The sequence below is a fragment of the Anastrepha ludens genome, chromosome 3 (genome assembly GCF_028408465.1).
Source record: "Anastrepha ludens isolate Willacy chromosome 3, idAnaLude1.1, whole genome shotgun sequence".
NCBI lineage: Eukaryota > Metazoa > Arthropoda > Insecta > Diptera > Tephritidae > Anastrepha > Anastrepha ludens.
This window is the reverse complement of record NC_071499.1, coordinates 51,020,826-51,044,192: the sequence shown is the minus strand read 5'-3', so window position 1 is coordinate 51,044,192 and position 23,367 is coordinate 51,020,826. Positions and strand designations below refer to the sequence as shown.

Below are 23,367 nucleotides of genomic sequence, written 5' to 3'. Positions count from 1 at the left end.
ATTTACAGTGTTTTTTAAAATATTCACCAATTTCTGGTTCAGTTAAAAAAATTTATGTTTATTCAAAATTTTTTATTTGCTTTTAGAAAATATTTTTTTTATTTAAGTTTCAGAATGATTTTTTAATTAAAAACTTTATTGTGAAATTGAATTGATGTTTGCAAAAAACAAACTTTTTCAAATAACAAATGAGTTTCCTCTAAATAATACTTTTTTTAGGTTAAAAAGAAGGGTTTTTTCAAACACGAAATTAATTTCCAAAAAATTATTTTATTAAATAAAAATATTATTTCTTAAATAAAAAGCTAGTTTCCAAAAAAAAAAGATTTTATTAAATAAAAATATTATTACTTAAATAAAAAATTATTTTCTATAAAGTTAGGCGCAATAAATTACAAAACTGATATTGTCGAAATTATTTCAAATATTCCAAAAATTTCAACATTTAATTGATATTTTAAAATTTTGTTTAACAGAAAACAATATTTCTAAAACAACTTTTTTATATTCGAAATTTTTTTTCTAAATAAAAAAAAAAATGTTCCAAAGATTTTTTGCTTTATTTATTGTAGTTATGTACTATTTACAAAATAAAAATGTTTTAAATAGAAGTTCCACTTTCTGAAAAGTTAAGTTATTGCACTTACGAAAAATAGTTAAAAATATTTCTAAATTCGGAATGATATTTTTCGGAAGAAAAAAATTATTTTCAGAATACAGTTTTTGAATAACATCAAATTAAAATTAAATAAAATTTAATTTAAAAAATTATTTCTAAAGCAATTTTTTTTTAGAATTTTTTTTTTTAATGATATTTTCAAAGCCAAATTTTTTATTGAAAAATTCATTTTTAAAAATATTTTTTGTTTTATTTACTTAAAAACCAAATTTTTTATTGAACAATTCAATTTTAAAAATATTTTTTGTTTTATTTACTTAAAAACCAAATTTTTTATTGAACAATTCATTTTTAAAAATATTTTTTGTTTTATTTACTTAAAAACCAAATTTTTTATTGAACAATTCATTTAAAAAAAAAATTTTTTTATTTACTTAAAAACCAAATTTTTTATTGAAAAATTCATTTTTAAAAATATTTTTTGTCTTATTTACTTAAAAACTAAACTTTTTATTGAACAATTCATTTTTAAAAATATTTTTTGTTTTATTTACTTATTTACAAAATTAGATTTTTCTAAATTAAAATTTTACTTTCTGAAAAATTAGCCTTAATAACTTACAGAAAAATATTCCAAAAATTGGTATGACATTTTTCTGAAGGAAATAATTTTTGAGAGAATATATTACATTTTTCCAGTACAATTATAAACAAACAAAAAAACTTTTATTGAAAATCTTATTTTAAGACAATTTTTTTTTATTGGAAAACTATTTTCTAAATTTAAGTGGTGTTTTAAACGCAAATTTTTTTCAAAATTTTTTGTTTTACTATAATAACATATGATATTTACAAACTTCAAATTTTTCAATTTAAATTTTAGTTTTTTAAAAGTTAAGCGCAATAACTTACAGAAAATTACCTATATGTTCTTAAAAAAAAATTTCAAAATTTATATAATAATTTTCTGAAAGAAATAATTATTTTCTGGACAAATTTTTTTATTCAAAAAAAAGTCTGCTATTGAATTTTTTATAAATAAATTTTTTTATATTAAATTTTATTTTCAAAGATTTTTTTTTACTCAAAATAACATTTAATATTTACAAAGTTAGAATTTTTTAATTAAAATTTTACTTTCTAAAAGTTAACTGCAATAACTTACAGAAAATATGTTGTTAAAAACTTTCCAAAATGTATATCATAATTTTCTGAAAGAAATAATTATTTGTTTTCAAAAACTTCAATTTTATTAAAAAAAAGTCTGCAATTAAATTTTTTTATAAATAAATTTTTTTATATTAAATTTTATTTTCAAAATAAGCACAGTAAATGCAGATTACGGCAAACGTTTTTGTTAAAAATTTTCCACGAATGTGAGAAACTTTAAATTTAAACCGTGTTTGGCAATACCAAACCTTTTAGTCAAACAAATTTTAAATTATTAATTGATTTATTATTTCACAAAAACTTACTATGTACTTTTAAAATCTTCATCCATTTCACAAAATAAAATTTTTCAAAAAATTATTGAATTATTATTTTTTTTTATTTTATATAATTACAATAACATAAATGCATAAACACGCAGCACTGGCCATGAAGCCTTCAGAAAATTCAATAACTCATTCTAAAGATATTAACGGAATTTACTTTTCATAAAAAATTTAACGCATTTTTCTGGCTTCAAAACCCGTTCTTGCACGGCGAAATTCAATTTCGTAACTGAAACCGTTAAAATTCCGATATTTCGATCAGTAGATGCAATTCATTTCAATCATTCCATATTCCTATCAATTTACATATATTCAACAGCATGGCATTTAGTTCACCAATTTAATTAAAAATTGTACTTTTTCTTTCACATTTAATTTTAGTTTTTAATAATTTTATGTTTGAATTCATTTATTTTATAAGTCATATTTGAGTTAAAATCATTGCGTCCGAGGACGTGTCAAACGAAATTTAAGTTCCCATTTTTAACTACATACATAAACGTATTTGTTTAGTTACGCAAAACAAAAACAACTATTTTTTATATACTATATTCAATTATCTAAGCAAATAAAGTTATTTAATTACATGGATACAATAAAAAAAATGTTTCAATATTTCATTGATTTTTTATTACATGGCATTATTTGTTTGTGTAATATACATATACATACATACATTTCATTTAAGTTTTCACCAATCAAAACTTTCAGCCTTTGCTTCGGAGAATCTTTTTTACATTTTAGAGGTCTGATATATTTACAACACGGAGAGCAACTTTTGCTTGTATACCATATTGATGAGTCTCCGTTGTGCCTCTTTTTCGTCTCATTGCAATCTAACTGTTTGATTCATGTGGCGTAAGTGTCTGTTGAACGCAGGTCGCTCAAACAGCCGTTGAGATTTAAGTTAGAAGGAAAAAGAGAGAAGCTCTGCAAGCACTAAGTAATGTGCGATGCTTCCAATTTCCTGTGCGCTTATGCACGGCAGTAAAACTAAATTGAGAGAAATTATATTAAGCCTCTTCTATTCGCCATTTCCCCGCTCGCTATCTCTATGCTCGATTAACGTGACGAAAATTTTGCATGCGAAAGCAACAACAAAGTTATCGAGTACGATTCGTCGCAGGCGAGTATGGCTACAGCTCATTAGGCCGCACTGCCTTACCAGCACATGTAATTTAAGGCAGTTCTCTTCTCGCGTTGCCGACATACATGTGTATGTTCATTTGCTTCATCTATTCGCCACTTGCTAAGTGAAATGGGAAATGGCGACTAGAAGAGGCCTATAGCCTTGGTGTTGCTTTTGCATGCGAAATTTTCGTCAGCAAGCGGGGAAATGGCGTGTAGAAGAGGCCTATAGCCATACTCGCTGGCGACGAATCTTACTCGATAACTTTGTTGTTGCTTTCCCACGCAGGATTTTCGTAAAGTTAATCGAGATAGCGAGCGGGGAAATGGCGAGGAGAAGAGTGCTATAATATAATGCATGCATTTCTCCTGGAAAAAATATCACTACTCGATATGCATAAACGCAATTTAGACGATATATATCGACGGCTATATTTTCATCTTCATCATTTTTCCTTTTCTGATTTATTTACGTTCTTATTTTGTACTTTTTTATTACTTATTGTAGAAATTAGAGTTTGTACGCAAAATATCAATGCCCGGACAAAGTGTAGATCTAAACGTGGTATGCAGAAGTGAAAATAAAAAAAAATGCTCACAAATCATACTGACGTGAAAAGATACTCATAGGAATTTCGGAAGGTTAAAGTTTTATAAAAAAAAAAATTATATAGAAATGCGAGCAAAAACAAAAAAGAAGTTAATGTTTGCTCTACTCATTTTCGTACATATTCAATAAAAGCACACATACGTACATACTTAAATACAAATACTTCGCCCACTCATTCTTTACAAAAAAGAACAAAACACACAAAAAAAAAAAAACAAAAATAAATAACAAAAACGAAGAAAGCACATTTTTGTGCATTTTTTCGATACGCAAAAATTGTGTACATATTATTGAAAATTTATAAAATTACCCAGCACTGCGCATGAGATAAGACACATACAGGCTAAATATATAAAAACAGAGCAAACTAAATCCGGTTTTTGTCAGCTGAATAGAAATAAACTAAATATAACAACTTTTACATACATACATTCCGGTAGTATTGGTGCATGAAAAACTCAAAAGTTGCGTAAAAGTTAAAAAATCACCAAACTTAACCAAATATTTGAGGAATGTCTGACAAACAGATATAAACATTTCTTAACATACATACATACATATGTATTTTTAGGCCAATGAGCCCCTAACATAGCAAGGGAAATAAACTCAACAAATAAAAGAAACAAAAAAAAAACAAAAAAAGAAAAAAAACTCGTATACAAATACAAATGCAGCAACTAAAATGCAAAATTCTAATATTCAAGAAGCAAACAGGAGCAACAAAAAAGAATTATTACAGAAAACAAAAGAATGCATATCATAGTTGTAAAAAAGCAGAGGAAAAATTCGAAAGGCAAGATAAAATATGTGAACAAAAACAAATAAAATTATTATAACTGATTATTATTATGATAACTGACTATTATTACTGACCATTGAAATTACACAAACAAACAAACAAAAAACAAAAGCCGCGAGAGGGAGGGGAATTTTAAATAGCAAACACACAGCAAAACAAAAAAAGAGTGAATTGAAATTAAAAAACAAAAATGTGTAAGAGAACAAACGATAGGTGACTGCGAGAGAACAAAGGCAAATGGATAATAAATTCACAGCAAAATTATTGAAAATTAACAAAAACAGTAAACAGAAAACATGCGTAAAGCATCTTCAAGTGAGTTTATTGAGTAGCTGAAATGAGGAGCAGGCAAACTACATACATACATACATACATACATATTTATGTATAAACAATTGCTTAGTAGCGTTAACACCACACACACAATTTTCCAAAAGCAACAAGAAAACAAATACGCAAAAGCCAATACTATAAAGCATAAAAATAAAAAAAAGAATAATAATAGTAAACACTCGAGTTCGCGCACACAGTCACACGGTTCGGGTGTATGAGGCTTTGCCGTTGTGAACTCAATTGAGTTGCAGTGTATAAAATGAAAATGTTTAAAAACAAATATATATAATAATTATTAAATTATATATTGCATACATGCACACACACACACACAAATTGAAGAAAATAAAATCAATACAAAATAGAAAAACGCAAGTGAATGATAAAATGATAAAAATTATAAAACTGAAAAATAAATACAAAAAAATGAATACAATTTCTGTTTTTATTCTGCTGCTTGAAAGCGTTGGATCAATTTTTTAAAGGGGTTTTCAATAGACACAAAATTATGGGCAAAAGAAATTTAGATTTTTAATGAATGAAATGATTTATATGAAATATAATTATATATAAATAAAAATAATTATATTACACTATTAAAGCTATCATCTGGGGCTATCAGACTTTCTTATTTTTATTTAAGGGGTATATACCTTGTGTTGGACTAAAAAATCGAAAACTTTTTGATAGCATATTCTAAAAGTGCATCATCTGAAAAATATAAATTCAAAAAATCATACAGATCGGAGCACTAGAACGATAGTTACAGACCGTGGAAGCGCACGACCTTTCTTGGAACGAGAAGTGCACGCAAAACTTTAGACGCGATTATCTTGAAGTCGTGTTTTTTTAAAATCACCGTTGCGGTAATCATTATTTATAAAAAACTATTTGACCGATTTGCATAAACTATTTGACGTGATAACGTCTTATAATTCGATTTAGCCGGCTGCGCACTCACGAAAAAATGCGGCGTTATCTTGCTCATTCGTCGTTATCTTGCTCAATCGTCGTTACCTTGCTTGAACTGCAAGCGAGAGCGCGGAAAGAACGACAAAGAGCACAATCGGCTCCCGCATTCGGCAACGTTCGACATCTGGCTCTGTCCTACTTGAGAGAGCATATATATGTATGTGTATGTATATGCGCATATGTAGGTACATATATAAATTCACATACTTGTATTTGCATATGCCTTCTTCCTGTATGCATGGTAATGAACCATTTCTCTGTTGAGAATAGGTCGATGATAGAAAAAGTAGGAAATGAAAGCGGGTGTTTCGAGCGTAATGTGTCTTGAAAAAGGCCAATCGATGATGGTGCCTCTTAGTGTTGTTGACTTATTAACGTCTGATGCACAATCGAAATTGAACATATCTTTCATGAATTTGATAAATGTTTCGTCATTTTTCACTTTTGTGTAAATGTAACTTGATCAATTCCATTGCAATTCCATTTACCTCCTCCTCTATATCCATACAAAATATCTGTCAAACAAATAAAATAAAAAATTTCTTTTAAAAAATGCAACCATTCCATCAGTATTTTCTTATGACGTTGTCACGTTAAACTATTGTCAGTAAACCGACTTTACAGACAACCTCTTTTTTTTTTAACTATTCGAAGTTACAACCTCGTGAATCTGAACGGTTCACTTTTTATAAATATTTGCATAGTTCGCTGGAATTAATTTTTTTTAAATTTTTCAACCCCTCAAAAAACGTTTTTTTGGTGCAAAGCGGCTTTTATATCGAGCAAAATTTTTTTTGGGTAAATAAACCGTTCAGATTCACTAAAAAACATTTTACTACAATAATAATTTAATTTTTTTGATTTCAGTTGAGCTGCACATGCGCTACCGTGATCACCGCAAGCCTCTTTAAAAAAATGGCGTTTCGGGGGAGGGGCGATATCAATAATAAATAATAACATTTTTTAAATAAAAACACCAAAATGTATTCTTCGAGAGTTACCCTTCAGTAATGATATATGCCTCATTTGAATAAAAATTCTAAAACATATTTAAAAAAAATTATGAGAATCGTCCATTTTTTCGGGCCCACAAGGTATATAACCCCTTAAATGCAATCGCTTGAGATGCAATCATTTTCATAGAGCTCAACTGCGCGCAGTAGCTTCTGGTAACCCCGGTGACTTTGCTTTGCAAGGAACTCGGCCTGCCATTTATGATAGCCGCTATAAGAGTACATTAAAATAGGCGCCTTCGAGTGGCGCCAAGTGTTATCGAGCGACGAATAGCTGAAGCAACTGGCTTAAATAAATATATGAGCCGTCTTCTTTGAAAGTGTTGTAATTCCATTTTCACAAAAAATGAGTTAATAATAAAAATGGTTACAATTTACCAAGAACTTTTTATTTATAAACCTTTGTCAAAAAAAATCTGTTAAAATTTGTTTTTTTTTTTTTCAATCGCTCAATTGCTAAATTGTTTTTCTCATTACAAATTTTCGTAGTAGCTTTTCTCTACATAAATAAATGACGTACATTCGTTAGTTAGAAAAAAATGCACCAGTTCGCCAGCAAAAAAAAACAAAAATCTAAAAAAAAATCTACGCGATTTTTGAGCCACTTCAAATTTGCACTTTATTATATCAAACTTCAATCGGACATAACTCTGAATATGTGAAATATTTCTGAAAATTCTGATTTAAAATTTGGGAATTTCGATAGAAAATTTGGAAATTTTCACTTAATACAGGGGGCGCAAAATTAATCATTCATTGTGGTTTTGAATAACTTTTGTTTTACTAAATGAAAACCCCGATTTTGAGTGATGGAAATCTTTATTTTGACCTTTGCGCACTTCACTGCTTATCTGTTGGTATACAGAAGATGTCTACTTCACAAGCGACAAATATGATTTGCAAAAATTATAATATCTACCTTCCGATAGGGTGATTAATTTTGCGCCACCTTGTATAACATTATTTACTGGTAGGCGAGTACTTACATACGTCAATAACAAGTGAACGCTATAAATGGTACAAACAGTCGGCGTCAAAATTAAGTGTACACGACGCATTGAAAATTTTTTACTACAGGGTGGGCCATGTAAAATCTCAAAAAAGCAGAGCTATAAAAAAGAAAAAAATCAATATTTTTTCAAACTTTTTTTTTATTTTGAAGTTTGAACATTGTCATTTATGAATGAAAAATAATATCGTTCAAATGACTGCCACGACTGTATTGAAAATTTTTTACTACATATTTATTTATTTATGTATTTTGTAATTCTAATTTTTTTTTTTTTATAAAAATATAGTTTGTACTACAACAATAATCATATAAATCAAAGTTTCAAATTTTGTACAAAATTTGCGGTATTTAATTAAATTAATATTTAATTCGGTAAACTTTTAGCAAAATTTCAAGCTTTTTACTCAGAATGTTTAGAATAATTTCCGGTATGCAGTTTTATAGGTTATTGAATTTTGATATTAAAAAGCGTATGTTGCAAGTAAATAAAAAATATCTCAGATTTTTGAGAATATTTTTCGGACGCGGTTTCCATTTAACGACTACTCTAAATTTTGTTTTATATGGAAGAAAACAGCCAACACCGTCAGCAGAAAAAATTTACAAAAATCAACGCGATTTTCGAAACACTTGAAACTTGCACTTTTTCTACCAAAATTTAATAAGCTATAAAAATTTTATACTTGGAATTTTTTCAGAAATTTTTAATAAAAAATTAAAAGTTTTTTTTCGTGAGATTTTCCTATAGAACATTGGCATTTCCATAAGAAATCTACTAATGACAATTTTATACTAAAATTTAATAAGCTATAAAAGTTTTATACCTGAAACTTTTTCAGAAATTTTTAATAAAAAGTTAGAAATTTTTTTTCGTGAGATTTTTCTACAGCGCATTGACATTTCTATAAGAAATCTACTAATGGCACTTTTTGTACGTGACATAAAGATTTATATGGCAACAATTTCAAGCTTGTAAAAAAAATTAAAGTCCTGTGAGAAAATTGAAAACGTGTTGATCTGTAACGTTGTTCTCCAAAAGTGGTGTTCTCACTCTTTACTTGCAGAATTATATGGTCGCTTCAAAAACTATATATCAGGTCAGTCCAGAAGTTCGTGCGTTTTTAAAGGTGGTTTTAAAATTAATGAAAAAGATGTTTAAGTTATTTATTAATCAATAATATATTTTCCTTCATTATTTACAATGTCCTCCCAACGTTTAGGCAGATTTTTAATTCCCTGCTCAAAAAATTGTTTGTCCTTGGAGCCAAAATACGCTTCGATATCCCCTTTTATAGCTTCTTTTGAGTAGTAGTTCTTGTTACTCATATGGGATTGAAGTCGACGGAAAAGGTGATAATCACAAGGTGCAATATTCGGAGAGTATGGTGGATGCGGCATTAGTTCCCATCCGAGCTCGTTCAGCTTGCCTAATGTTTGCCTTGCGGTATGAGGTCTTGCGTTGTCGTGGTGAAACAAAACTTTGCGTCTATTCACTGAAGACGGTCGATTTCTGTTAAGTGCCTCATTCAGGTTTGAAAGCTGATGGGAATAATAATCAGCAGTTATCGTCTTGTTTGGTTCCAGAAGTTCGAAATAAACCATACCGGCCATATCCCACCAAATAGACAATCTTCTTGGGGTGACGGCCATCTCTAGGGGTCGGTTCTGGTGTTTCATCTTTATCTAACCATTGGCGTTTGCGAGCAGGATTATTGTAAAGGACCCATTACCAGTAACGATACGGTTCAAAAAACTTTCATTTTCAAGCCATTGCAGCAGCTGAGAAAACACATTCATTCTCTGCTGACGAAAAGTCTATGCGTAACCCATTTTCGCAGCTTTCAAACCGTTCCCAACTGAACCATGTGCCTGTGAACTGTGAATTTAACCTCTGAGCTATCATATCGACTGTCAAATTTGGCTCAGCTTTCACGAGTTCGAGCCAGAGTTCGTAAATACTTATCATTGATAAGTAAAATATCCCTCATTCAGCTGATGAAAACTCAACTCAATGCGTTTTGTCTTGAGTTTTTCATTTCTGCTTAAAACCAAACAAGAGAGCATCAGTTATTTTTTAAAAGAGCGCAAAAATCATTTATTAACATTCCTCTTTCGACATTCTTTTAACATGCGCTCTTTGAAAGCATCAACCGAATTGAATGTTCGATAGCTTATTCTCTCCTCTCAGATTATTTAAAAATGATAAACTCTCTTCAACAGTAGCAATCATTTTGTATGCTCAGTGAGTTTTCTTTGAAAGCATCATTTTTTATATCACTCTTTTATATTGACACATTTTCCTACTTGAATTTCTATCGCCGTTTGTTTTTATTAAAGCATTTTTGTGGCTAGTTTGCGTTTGCAAGTGTTTCGCGTGTGTAAAAAGTGTAAAAAATGGGCAGATTTTCTAACTGTTTATCAAATTGAATGAAAGTTTATTCAAAAGTACAGATTTTGACGAACCGAGGGCCGATCAGTCTTAAATAATATATTTAATCGACTTTCATTAAATTCAATGAACCTCAACTTTAATGAATTTTCTTTGAAATTCTTTGAAATTTTTATTTTCATATAAGTTTTATTTATTATTTATATTTAAAAAAATAAATGAAATAAACTTCACTATTCTCGCAAAGTATTACTTTCATTAAATAAAGCAGAAATTGGTTAGGGTATGCTCGAAATGCATATTTATAATTGAGCAATGCAAAAAGGGATAATATTGAATATCAAATTACTTATCATTGATAAATTCATATAAACTTGAGCTCAAATAAAGAGCGCATCATTTACAAAACTCGGGGGATGAAAACAAAGCGAATGCTCACAGAACGATCAGCACTCTTTGTATACAAACAAATGAGTAATAAAAGTGTTTGAGGAGTTAACGCAAAATAGATCCTCTCAATGATTTACTCAGAGAATATTTTGTATGAGTTTTATTGCTTTTGGTGATAGCTTGTAAGTAGGAGCGAATTTTGAGCGCTCTACGCACTCTGGTTCGAGCAGGGCGTCGGAGTTAAAGACTTCAGGACGACCAGCGCGCGGGGCATCCTCCACGTCGCAGTCACCACTTCGGAATTTTGAAAACCAATTTTGCGCAGTCCTTACACTCACGGTATCCTCTCCGTGAACAGTGCTTTTTCACCACTTTTATAAAAAAAATACAGAATGTGCCTCTTATACGCGTTCGAAGATTCCATTTTATTTTTTAACAACACGTGCTTCTATCCGCGATTAAAATCTCTTGTTGAATGCACAATATATCAAAGAAAATATAAATAGTTCCGTTATATTCCGCGAATAATTTTTTGTACGCAAAAATCGTACAAAAGTGCAATTATGGGTAAAATACGCACGAACTTATGGACTGACCTGATATTTGTCGTGCTAAGCCGTCATTGGAATGAATAGTGATTACCTGTTTCATTTGAATCTCTTAGTAATGAACAAAAAATTAAGGGCAATTCACTATTTGTCGTCAAATATTCTACCTTTTCTTTATTGCTAAGCAGAATTTTAAATGTTTGGCATGCTTCCTCTTCTTATCTAACATTCACATATATTTACTCATGTACTTGTACGTATGTATCTGTATTACTTAATTGTGTGTGCCTTTTAAAAGTTTTCAAATTTAAATGTTTAATGTGTCGGCTACGCAAAAATGGTAAGCTAATTTAACAAAATAACTAAGTAAAATATATTTTCTTGTTTTGTAGTATTCGTAGTAAAACAGAAAAAACGAACACTTGCCACCAATTCAGCATTATTCAAGCTTACTTCTAAAATTGTTATTTGATCTACCAAATTCTAAATTATTAATGAAACTATAAATTACCAAAAACAAAATTTAATCACCCACTCGTCCCCATCAGCAATCAAAAACAAACAAAATCTATTACATTTTCCTTTTGGGTTCGCATGTTTCAAAGCCTTTCAAATATTTAGCCACCTTTACTGCATTTTTTTCGTTTTATACTAATTTTCATATTTTATTACTTTCCTTTTTTTTGCAAAGCTCTTTCGCCACTTCGGTTCACCCTTCAATGCTATGGGAAATGGCAGCAGCGCTGCAGTGGCTGCAGCCCACTGTCCCACCCCGTTCGCCTTTCCGTTCACACCGTTCGGCCTGAATTTGTTCGACATCGATCCGTCCAGAATTTTGGGTATGCTCCGCCACCAGACATGGCTGGCCGAAGAGGCTTTAAAGTAAGCGCATTGAATGATAAAATTGTAATCGCATAAAGTACATATAAATTGTTGTTTTTCTTTCATTCATCTCCATAACAGGGGTCGTAATTTGCTAAACACACCTAAGGACTTTGCCCACCGTTACAATCCCATTGGCGAATTGTTCGCCAAAGATTTCCATCAGAATCATTCGCATGCCACCACTGCCGAATTGCTTGCTGGCGTGGCAGCCCCCAACAATCGGGCAAGTGCCGCCAGTCCAGTCAAGCAAGCAACAACATCACCACTGCAACAGCCTGAACGTAGCACAGTACCACAGCAGCAACAACAGTACAAACAGCAACACCATCAACAACCACAACAGCAACAACAGCAACAGCAGCAACAACAGCAAACATTCAACATACGTTATCCCTCACCAGCTGCATTTTTCCATCATCAACAGCAGCAGCAGCAGCAACAACAACAACAACAGCAACAGCATCTGAAGCAAAAGTCCAGCCGTCAAGGCACACCATCACCTCATGCCACAGCCACTTCTACACAATCGAAGCCAGATACGACACCCACAGCGCACACTGAAACACCGGTCGATGATGCGGTCATTGAGCTTACCACTCACGATGAAGCACGCGACAGTGGTCGTGAAAGCGCCGTTCACACGCCCAGCAATAGCACTGGCACATCCAGCGGTCTTGGCACCTCCGCCACTACTAGCAGTGGCGCGCTCAGCAGCGCTTGTTCGCCACTGCTCTACAAGGAATCGCTCGAACAATTGCTGCAACGTCGTCGTTCCGGCTCCTCACTCGGTGGCGTCAGCGACAGTCTGCGTTCATACACACAGCTGTTGCTCTCCTCGAGCACGCCCGGTTGCACCGACACGTCTAGCTGCAAGGAGAAAAGCTCCTCATCTTCTACCTCATCAACACCACCACCCACCTCAGCGCTGCTGGCGCAACACCAGCTGCTCACTCAACGGCTAAATAGCCCATCGGAGTCGTCGTCACTCTTTGGCGAGCCCATCGAGGAAGAGACACGTTGCGTCGTCTGCAATGCACATTTTCCGAATGTGTGGCTGTTGGAGCAGCATGCTGCCCTCCAGCACCCACACATTGGGCCGGGCGAAGAGAAACCGTTCATTTGTGAGCAATGCGGGCAATCGTATCGTTATCGCTCCGCATATGCTAAGCATAAGGAGCAGAATCATCGCGCCCGCTTGCCGGCCGACAAGCTCTTCACGTGCGACGTCTGTGGCATGCAATTCCGTTATCTCAAATCGTTTAAAAAGCATCGTCTCAATCACGCGCTGGAGCGCTTGCACGGCAAGAAGGGCGTGATCGGCAAACATTGTCTGGCACCGGTGCATGTGCTGGGGGAACAAGACGTGGTGACTAGTTCACAGGAGCCGATGGTTGCCGACGAGGGTGGTGAGGATTTGCGCATCAATGTGAAACGTGAGCAGGACGATGATGAACGTGAACAGCGAGAACGTGAGGATCAGGACTGCACCGTTGACTCGGCTGGGATGATGCTCTACAATGACAACAACAACGCGACGTCTTTAGCCACAACCAGCGTCGCAGAGGCGAACATTAGCAGTTCAGATGGAATTCATAGTACAAATAAGGGGGTGAGTGTGGACGCAAATACTAAGGAATGGTGAAGTCATGTATTAAAACTTTCGACTGGCGTAAATGCTTATGAGTTTTTATAACAAAATAGTTACCCACGTGCGCACATATTTATGTTCAATAGGAATTTCACAGCCAGAGTTCATCCACTATTTTTATCTTTTCCTACAGCCACGCCTTCTTGCAACTCCACAAATGGAAACGGATCCCTCCTATCATCATTTGCAACGCCACCCACAACATCCACATCACCACCAACAGCAACTACAGCCACAACATCAACATCAACAGTTGCCACCACATTTGCATGGCAATGTGGCTGGTACATCACTGCCACCACATCAACATCAGCATCCACATGCAGCTTTGCCTCATTCGCATCATCCACACGCTCATGCGCATCACGCCGCTGCTGCATCAACACTGAATTCGTTGAACTCACTCAACTCCATTACATCGCTGATCAATGCCGAACGCATACCAAACGAACAATTCCTGGGCCTTAATCCGCAAGAGGCTTCAATACTCAACTTTCTGCGTGTCGATGCAGCTGAGCGTCAGCGGGACAAACGGTAAGTTGTTCAATTTCGAATCTGTAGTGACTTTTGCATAGTACGGCGAAGAGGATTCACCAACCAAATGGAACTAAATCGCTGAAGGAACCGACCTCTGGTCGAGAAAGTATGAATTATTTCCGCGATCAGGTTGGCATCGGTCATAGGTCGAGAGGTAAAACTTCAGACCTGTTGCGAGATACCTACAAATACCTCCCGAACACTCAAGTGTTTACGTATTTGCCAGACTAGGTCTTTATTACTCCTTGTGGGAAACTGAATGCTAAGAAATCAATTTTTGCTCTGATCTCTGATAACTCCATTTTGTGCGCCATGAGGAGACAGTAAATGAAATAACAGATCTGTAAAAATATTGCATTTAAGTCCTCTTATGTCGTCTTCTTATGCCGTCCAAACAACTCCTCCACAGTAGGACCCTTATGCTCTCACTTAAGGAGCGAAGTAAACAGTTTTTGTTGGCCCGCTATCTCAAGCAAACGCTTGCTGGATGCTGAGTCGTTTCATAAAGGCATCAGAAGCCATGTCCTTGAGTTCAGGAACGACTTTCTACTATAAGTACGACAACACTGCGCGTTAGTTAAATGAAGAACCAGAGACTCTCGCCCCTTGAATGTCATTTGCGGACATCATCAGCCATTACATTCGAACAGTGTCGAGTTGCCGATATGCCAGACATTGTTGTCCGATTTAAGAAGAGACCGCGCATACCCACGTAAGACAACTTATTTAACATTTCTCTCCCTTTGGTTCCTGCGCTCCGATTTAAGCAGAGCTGAAAAGGGTTTATGTTACAACAAAAATAAAAATTCAATGACTTGAGAAATATTTGAATCAGATCGGAGTGTTTCCCTAAATTCTTACCTTGCCTTTTCTAAGCGGAGGTAGCCGCAATTAAGGAAGCAGTTGATTGGTTGCTTACTTCTGCAATTACTGTAAAGGACGTAAATATCTACTCCGTCAGCCAAGCGGCAATTAGGGCCTTGGGCTCGTTGTTTGTGCGACAGGCGACTCTCGAGACGGATTCACCGCAAAATGAGAAGATTTGGGTTCCCTTGAGCACCTGCAGTCTACTCCTGGAAAGATAGGCCTCGCGTCAACTCAGCGAACGCTGGGCTAATGCGCAAACGTGCAAAGTTGCGAGATCCTTCTGGCCACGGGTAGATCTGGAGAGCTTGAGGAAACTTCTAAGACTAACAAAATAGCAGATCTGCGTGACAAGTGGCACCGTCCTGTTGAAACCACATATCGTCCACATCCATATCTTCCAATTCGGGCCATAAAAAGTTCGTTATCATCCCACGATGGCGAACACTATTCACAGTGACTGCCTGACCGGCCTCATTTTGGAAAAAATACGGCCCAATGATGCCGCCGGCCCATAAACCGCACCAAACAGTCACTCGTTGTGGGTGCATTGGTTTTTCGGCAATCACTCGTAGATTATCATTCGCCCAAATGCGGCAATTCTACTTATTGACGAATCCACTGAGGTGAAAATGTGCCTCATCACTGAAGATGATTTTCTTCGACAATTGATCATTCACTGTTGCTATTTCCTGCCACCATTCTGATCATTCACGAATATTTAAATTGACCATGGTTCAAATTGAGTTAGTCTGAAATTGAAAAATGTCAAATGAAATGCAGAAAAGAACTTGTGGTTCACATTCAACATCGGCCCTTGAAATTTAACCACCCGTTCAAGTATTTTACGTTCTCTTTTAATTCCGTGCACTAATTTGTTTCGCTTTTCACAGTCGATGTCCATCTAGGCCAATTACAGTTGTGGGGTCTTAGCATCGCACTAAGTACTCAGCGATCCACGAACAGTATAAATTAGGGCATACGAAAAGGTTACACTCGAAACAACTAGACGACGACTTCTGTAGCAGTCATTTTTTTTTTTTATTGCTCGTTCTTATTACAAGTATATTGACGAGTAGCTTACAAATGTGAAATCTAACGAAAGCGGCCTCTGGAATCAATTTCCCATCGATCAAGAAACGAAATTTTAGTTTTACTTGGAGTTAACTGCTTTATGGCGTCAAAACACACAGTATTGATCAAAAAAATTTTGTTATTTTTTGTTTTGGCAAACTAATAAACTTTTCACAATTTACAGCCCCCAAACCTCACGTTTCGCCTGCCCCTTCTGTGGCAAATGCGTACGCTCCAAGGAGAATCTGAAATTGCATGTGCGCAAGCACACCGGCGAACGACCATTTGTGTGCCTCTTCTGTGGACGCGCCTTCGGTGGAAAATCGGACCTCACACGCCATCTGCGCATACATACCGGCGAACGGCCGTATCACTGCGAATCCTGTGGCAAGTGCTTTGCACGCGCCGACTATCTGTCGAAGCATCTCACCACCCACATACACAATGCACCACGCTGAGATGAGGTGCGGAGGAGACAACGACTCCTTCGCAGATAATAGAATGAACAGTCGACGGACCACTGGTTGGAGCGTTGGTGGTGGTGTTACTTTGTAGCAGCCACTGCGGCGGCGGAGAGCTGTACAATGCAAGTTGCTGGGGGGAATGAGACACAGCAATAGAAATAGATTAAAGAAAATTAAAAATTATTAAAAGAGAAAACGAAAACGTGTGAAAAAAAGAAGAAAAACACACACACACACACATATATATATACGCATACATACACACACTAAAAACAATGTACTAATTCAAAGGCGTGCGAAAAAAAATTGTGTATATACATATGAGGGCATTGGTTGGCTTAAGCAACAACAACCAAATACAGAGAGACACCTTTTGGCGAAGCAAAGAAATTGTCGGAGAATAGCGCACGTAGCTGAAGTTGAGCAATGAAGGGTGAAAGAGATGGTTCACCTTCTTTTAGTGTTCTTCAGGATAATTCATAATTTTTAATTCTTTTTTATGTAGAATTCCTTGTTTTAAGGTATAGGAAGATTTAATTTAAGAGAATATTCAATGCATAGCATATTTCAAATTGATTTGAAGTGAAGTTAAAAGTGCTGCAAGAAGAATTTTATAAAATACATACACAAACGCGGGTATTAGCTATTACGTATGAAGGTTTAAAAAAAATAATAATAATTATAGATAGTTAGTTTTAAAACTTAATGAAGTGTCTTTATTCCACCAGAGGAATTTTATATTATTTTATTTTTTTTTTTATAGTAATTTCTTGCTTAAAAATCAGTAATACACAAAATTGGGTTCTTAAATTTGTTTTTTTAACTTTTCCAACTGCACGCATAGGCATACCTACATATGGCTTTATGTATATAACAATCATATTTTACTGAAGAAGGGGAGATTAGCGAATTTCTCGAATTTAGACATTTTGCAATTTCTGAGGTCATTAAATAGCTTGATCTGAAAGCTAGCAAGAAGATCTTCTTTTTCGAGTTTCGAAAGTAAAAAAAAAGAGATTTAATTATTACCAATGTGTTCCATATCGTAACCTTCGGTTCTGTGCCTTTGGTCAGTTCAATAAGCATTGAACGGTTAGTATTACATAAAATATCACACGGGTGTTCTGGTCGAGTATAGACGGCAAATAGTAGAGAAGGCTTCCAAGCATAGCATGCAAATAACTGTTGACCGTTTTATGCTTTACGCTCTGTTCGCGAACACAATCGAAAAAAAGCATACACACTCGCTCTCGCTCTGAGCAAGAGACTTCGTTTCTTTTTGTATTTGTTTTCTCTTGAACGCACTGAATTCAGTCATTCGTGTCTCGCTCTTTTAAGAGCATCGTGTAAGTTGAGATACGATTAACGTTCACAAAATGAGACTCAGTAAGTGAGCAAATGACTGAAAAAGTCAATGCAAACGGTCTTCACATTAATTTGCCTGCCTTGTAGATAAAAAGAAATGCATTTTTTTTTAAAGAACTATTTAAATTTATTTCCAATTATTTTGCTGTTTTTTTATGTATCATTATATACAGATACATTTATTATTTATTACGAGTTGACCTTAATAACTAATAAAGCGTTAAGCGTTATTGGGTTCATGCCAAGTGATTCATAAATTGGATCCATTGTTTCTCTAAACCCTTCATTGTCCAGGAACAGAAATGGTTTTCCATCGGTAGTGACAATTTTTAATAGTGAATAAACAATTGGATTTTCATTCGGCTGATGCGTCACTTTTCTTTTTTTCACATTGTTGCACTTCGGTGCTCTCGTAATTGTCCCATTCTTTTTTAAAATTTCCGCATATTTTTTAGTTAAATGTCGTTTTAAATTTGTAGCATGAGTGCCTGACAATTTCAAACCGCATACATTACAAATTGATTTTTTTTTTTTGGGGATTAAATTTAAAGAATTGATGCACTTTTTTATTCACATCTCTTCTGATTTTGCACAAAATATAATATTTAACCGCACACACTAAATTCGCGAACGCAAACAATAGGTATGTTTAGGCAAAGCAACACTCGCATATAAACCAATGCATACGCAAAAAACCTTTTTCTTCATTTCACTCAACCAAACGGTTGGGGAATAACCAAAAAAGAACGGTTGCTCACCGAGCACGAGCGAGCTCGTTAAAGATCCGTTGCAATCGGTTGCTCTCGGAGTCTTTTCTCAAGGTTTGAGTAAGAGACATCTATTTGCAGCCAACGAGAAACGGTCAACAGTTATTTGTGATCTCTGCTTCTAAGGCTAACACAGCCTGCTTATTTTATAACGCAGGCCATCGTATGCTGTACATTTCACAAAAACATATCGATATTTGCTCTTCTTTCCAAAAGCATATTTAGATTATTTAGAACTACAATGAAGATGAAGAAAGAATATTTCTCCATTGGAAGAATTTTAGTGTGCATTAAAAATTATAAAGTTTAAGGAATAACGACATTTTGGCCCGTTTCCAGGTTTATTCGAGTGTTCCAGTTAGCTCCCTTTTTATGTGTTTGGCCGTGCTCCTCCTCCTTTTTGGGGTGTGCGTCTTGCTACTATTCCACAAATAGAGAGCCCTACAGTTTTAAGCCGACTCCGAATGGTAGGTATTTTTGTATGAGGAGCCTTTTAATTTTAAATACTTCGAAAATATTTTTTCAATGTCAAAAACTTCTAAAAAGTTTCGAAACTAAAGCGTTAAACTTCCAGAAATGCTCTCGAATCTGTTAATTCTAGTTGGTGTTTAGTGTTTAAAAAGCAGTGCAGTTACCATAGATCACGACAATTTGGCGCTCAGCGAGAGCTCCCACTCTCAGCACTTGGACACCTCATTTCTATATGTGTATGTATGTATGTATGTAACTGCTCGGTATATGGTTCACCACCATTTGTGTTCATTTTTGAACCTGCCCAACAAATATTTTAGAATACACACTTCCGACTTTCACAAGCGATCAAGCAAGGATTGTCAACCAATAGAAAGGCACAGATTGTAATCATACATAGATAATCAATCATACATACCATATGTATGTATGTAGTTATTTCCAGTTGTTTGTGTTTGTTTACAGTGGAAATGTTTATTGCCCAGGCAGTGAACCGCTAATCTCCCTCTCTTTCTCTTGAAGTATAATATGTGCAGTGGTGCCGTTTTTTTTCTTTTTAATATGAAAACGCATCCAACAACAACCGTTTAAACAAATGATTTATGAAAAGCAACGGAATTTTTTATATACTATAAATAATTTGGTGCTGGTTTCTCAAGGGAAGCAATTGTTATCAGGTAGCAGAGTAAGAGAGAGAGCAGTTGATAAGTGAGTTGAATGGATATTGAGGCATAAGAGACCTTACTAAGCCAAACAGAGGTTTATTTTTTTGTTTGTTTTTGAATAATTATAATTTTTATATACAATATTTTTACTCCTCATTTAATTACATAGGTTATGTTTAAAAAGCATCACAATAAATAGCTGAAATAGTTAAGTTAGTATGAGAGGTACGTAGGAAAATCGGAGCAATGAGGCAAATCTGCAGGAAATGCACAAATTAGAAATCTACAACAAAACCAAACAGCAACAAAAAACAGAAGGTAATGCAAGAACTTAGCAACTTTAAATTCTAATATTTCTAAAATATAATATTAAAAAAATAGATATATATGAATGAACATAGAAAAATACGAAAACAGATTTGGTTTCAACAAAACTACAATCAAAATGAAGCAAATACATAAGCAAACGAGATGTGTAAGTAAAATGAAATAACAACAAATTACAAATAACACAATCAAAAGCAGCTACCGAAAAAACTACATATACAATAAAACAATACAAAAGCAACAAATAAAGTATTACAGCCTGGAAATATTTTTAACAGTTCGCAGCAAATAGACAAATAAAAATTGCTAAGAGTATTTTTTTCTTTACTAGAAATTCATTTTTGTGTTCTTCTATTGCAAGGCATATTTTTACAAAGCAATAACTACAATAGTTTTAACATACACACATACAAGCATAAGCTATTGCATAGCTCTAAAATAACCTGAAATATGAAAAAAATAACTTAAGTTTTTGTTCATTTACATACTTACATATATACAATTTTTTTTTTAATGCAAATTAATTATTAAAGCAACAAATAGTAAAGAGCCAACTGTACAAGATTTTTTATATACATATTTACAATTACAATTATTACACCAATATTTTTTTAATACATACATACATATGTATATACTGTAAAATATATACAAAACAACTAATGCAACTCAAAGTAGCTACAACAAAAATTAGTGAAAATAGCAATAGCAAAGCCTAATTATTATTAATATACATGCATACATACATACATACGCATACGAAGAAAGTTGAAATGGAACAATAGAATTTATTTATTTTTAATGCAAAGCAAAACAAACAAACAAAGCATCTTTAAGCTTTATTTAAGTTAAAGCAAAAAATCAATCTAATTAATTTATCAACACAACACAAATGTGAAACAGCAGCACTTAAAGTGCATGCATGAAAATCACCACCGCCGCTAATAGTGTTTTTTTTTTGTTTTAATTTGTTTTGTGAATTAATTTTATAAAACAATTTGAAATATTTATAAATTTAATTAGTTAATTTTTAATACAACACTTATAAGTATACAGCAACTTAAGAGAATACAATACAATAACAAATATGAAAGAAAAATAATGCATACAACAGCAGCAAAAAACTGTGATTTTACAAGGAAGCAAATAAACAAGCAAAACAAATAAAATAGCGAAAATAGCAAAATATTTATTATTAATTACCACAAACAAGCAAACGTACATACATACATACATACAAACATAATAAATGAATAATTACCCACATAGATAGTAGCAAAAACGGATGCAATAGCAAAATAATAAATTATAGTGAAAATATGTACGAACAATGTAATGCCGACAGGCAAAACAGGTTCTTTTAAAATATTTAATTTTTACATTTTCTTTCTCAAGTAAGTTGAAATTACTTATTTTTACACATTACATTTATGCTAAATAATAATAGACGCAATATTTTTTTAAAATAATTTTACTTAGTACATACAAAATGTGCAAATGCAAATGAGCACAAATTAACGCAAACAGGTCTACAACAAAATATACACATACATACATACATACGTATATGTATTACAATTACGCAAATGGCAAAAGAGGAATATAAGCAAATAAAACAACAAAGCAGCAGCTAGCATGAAATACAAAAGCAAAAAATAAAAACATAAAATATAAAAAATTATTGTAAAAAACAAATAAATGTAAAAAAGTGAATTACAACACAGAACCGAAAACATCGAATTACCACTAAATAGTAGTTTCATTGATATACATACACACATACATGCATAGAAATTTATAAAAAGCATACAAATGCAATTTAAAGACAAAACCAAGCAAGTAAACCGTAAATTATACAACAACAAAACCTTATTGTTAACATAAAAATAACGGCGTACCGTAAAGTAAAAATAAAAAAAATTGAGCATCAGAATGTTTTTGAGCAAAACAAAAAAAAAAAACAGAAATATTAAATGTGCATCAAGAAATTCATAAAACAAAATTACGATAGAAAAATTGCATAAGACTCAGAGCCAGATATTGAAAACAAAAGCAAACACAAAAACAAAAAACATTTATTCCACATAAACATTGATGTTTAACAATTAATTCATAAAAAACAGAGCAACAAAACAATTTAAAAGAAATTGTAAGCAAACAGTAGACACTGTAAGACAAACGGTTAAAGATGATAACAAGCAAAAAAAAAAAAACAACAACAATAACAAACAATTAGCAACAGTTTTAAGCACCACATGAGCATAGTGAAATATTCAAAAATCTAATAATAACAAGCACAAAGGGCTGGGCCAATGAGCGCCGCACGTTGCTGAGCGTTAAGCGCTCTCTCTCGGTAACTACATTAGTACTCGTATGTATATATATCACGCAACACTTCAACGCAGTGGCGCGCAGTGGTACAGCAAACTTCAAGAGCCTATTTAAATCTAAACGGTAGCTATGAAATTAAAAACTTAAACACTAATTGGTATTGACAGAAGTAGTGGGGATAACGTTTTCAATTGATAATTCGTTACATCACCGAAGCAGTTTTCTATTGCTCTCAAAAAAATAAACGTTTCCAGAGCGTCGCCAATCGTCGTTGTCGTTGTAGCAGCATAAACATTTCCCATAAATGTACGGGGAATGCTGCTGAAGTGACAGTCCTTGGGCGTATATAAATCCGGGGAACGTAGAACCGCCTGTCGTGGGAACGGAGTGTCACTTGTTCACTTTGTTCGCTTTCTCAATTACCATTGCGAAATATTTCCATTTGCACGTCGCACTCGTAACTCGATTTGCTAGTTATTTCTCTTGCTCTAGCTTATGCCATCTTTTCCAAGGTGGAATGATAATTCAAACTCATTAGGAAGGCGCAATTTCTTCAATAGCTGCAACTGCTTTTTCTCGAAATGCAGCACTTGCTCTGAGAACAATTTGGTATAATTCGTCGAATTCAAAGCGCCCAAGAGCTCCTTTGCATAATAGCTT

The 23,367-nt window shown here is 33.7% G+C and overlaps 1 protein-coding gene across 5 annotated transcripts; it reads left to right on the top strand.

Annotated features, from left to right (window-relative positions):
* Positions 1-1,833: 1,833 nt before the first annotated feature.
* On the top strand, positions 1,834-22,611 carry LOC128857933 (pair-rule protein odd-paired-like). Of its 5 annotated transcripts, none has more exons than XR_008453964.1 (6): positions 1,834-3,808; positions 12,001-12,191; positions 12,273-13,803; positions 13,976-14,376; positions 16,502-20,092; positions 20,219-22,611. XR_008453964.1 is itself a non-coding variant. In XM_054093789.1 (5 exons), exons 1-5 carry the CDS (start codon positions 3,779-3,781, stop codon positions 16,773-16,775), a joined length of 2,427 nt encoding a protein of 808 aa, XP_053949764.1. In that variant the 5' UTR covers positions 1,834-3,778; the 3' UTR covers positions 16,776-22,611. The 5 variants fall into 5 exon arrangements, 1 of the variants encoding a protein (XP_053949764.1); XR_008453962.1 differs by having other exon boundaries at positions 16,502-20,143; XR_008453961.1 differs by having other exon boundaries at positions 16,502-20,367; positions 20,431-22,611.
* The last annotated feature ends 756 nt before the right edge of the window (positions 22,612-23,367 follow it).

Coding starts and splice junctions, on each gene's coding strand:
- LOC128857933 (XM_054093789.1), top strand. CDS start 3,779: ATGCCCGGACAAAGTGTAGATCTAAACGTG. Junction 13,804..13,975: donor TTCATAGTACAAATAAGGGG/GTGAGTGTGGAC, acceptor CTTTTCCTACAG/CCACGCCTTCTTGCAACTCC. Junction 14,377..16,501: donor GAGCGTCAGCGGGACAAACG/GTAAGTTGTTCA, acceptor CACAATTTACAG/CCCCCAAACCTCACGTTTCG.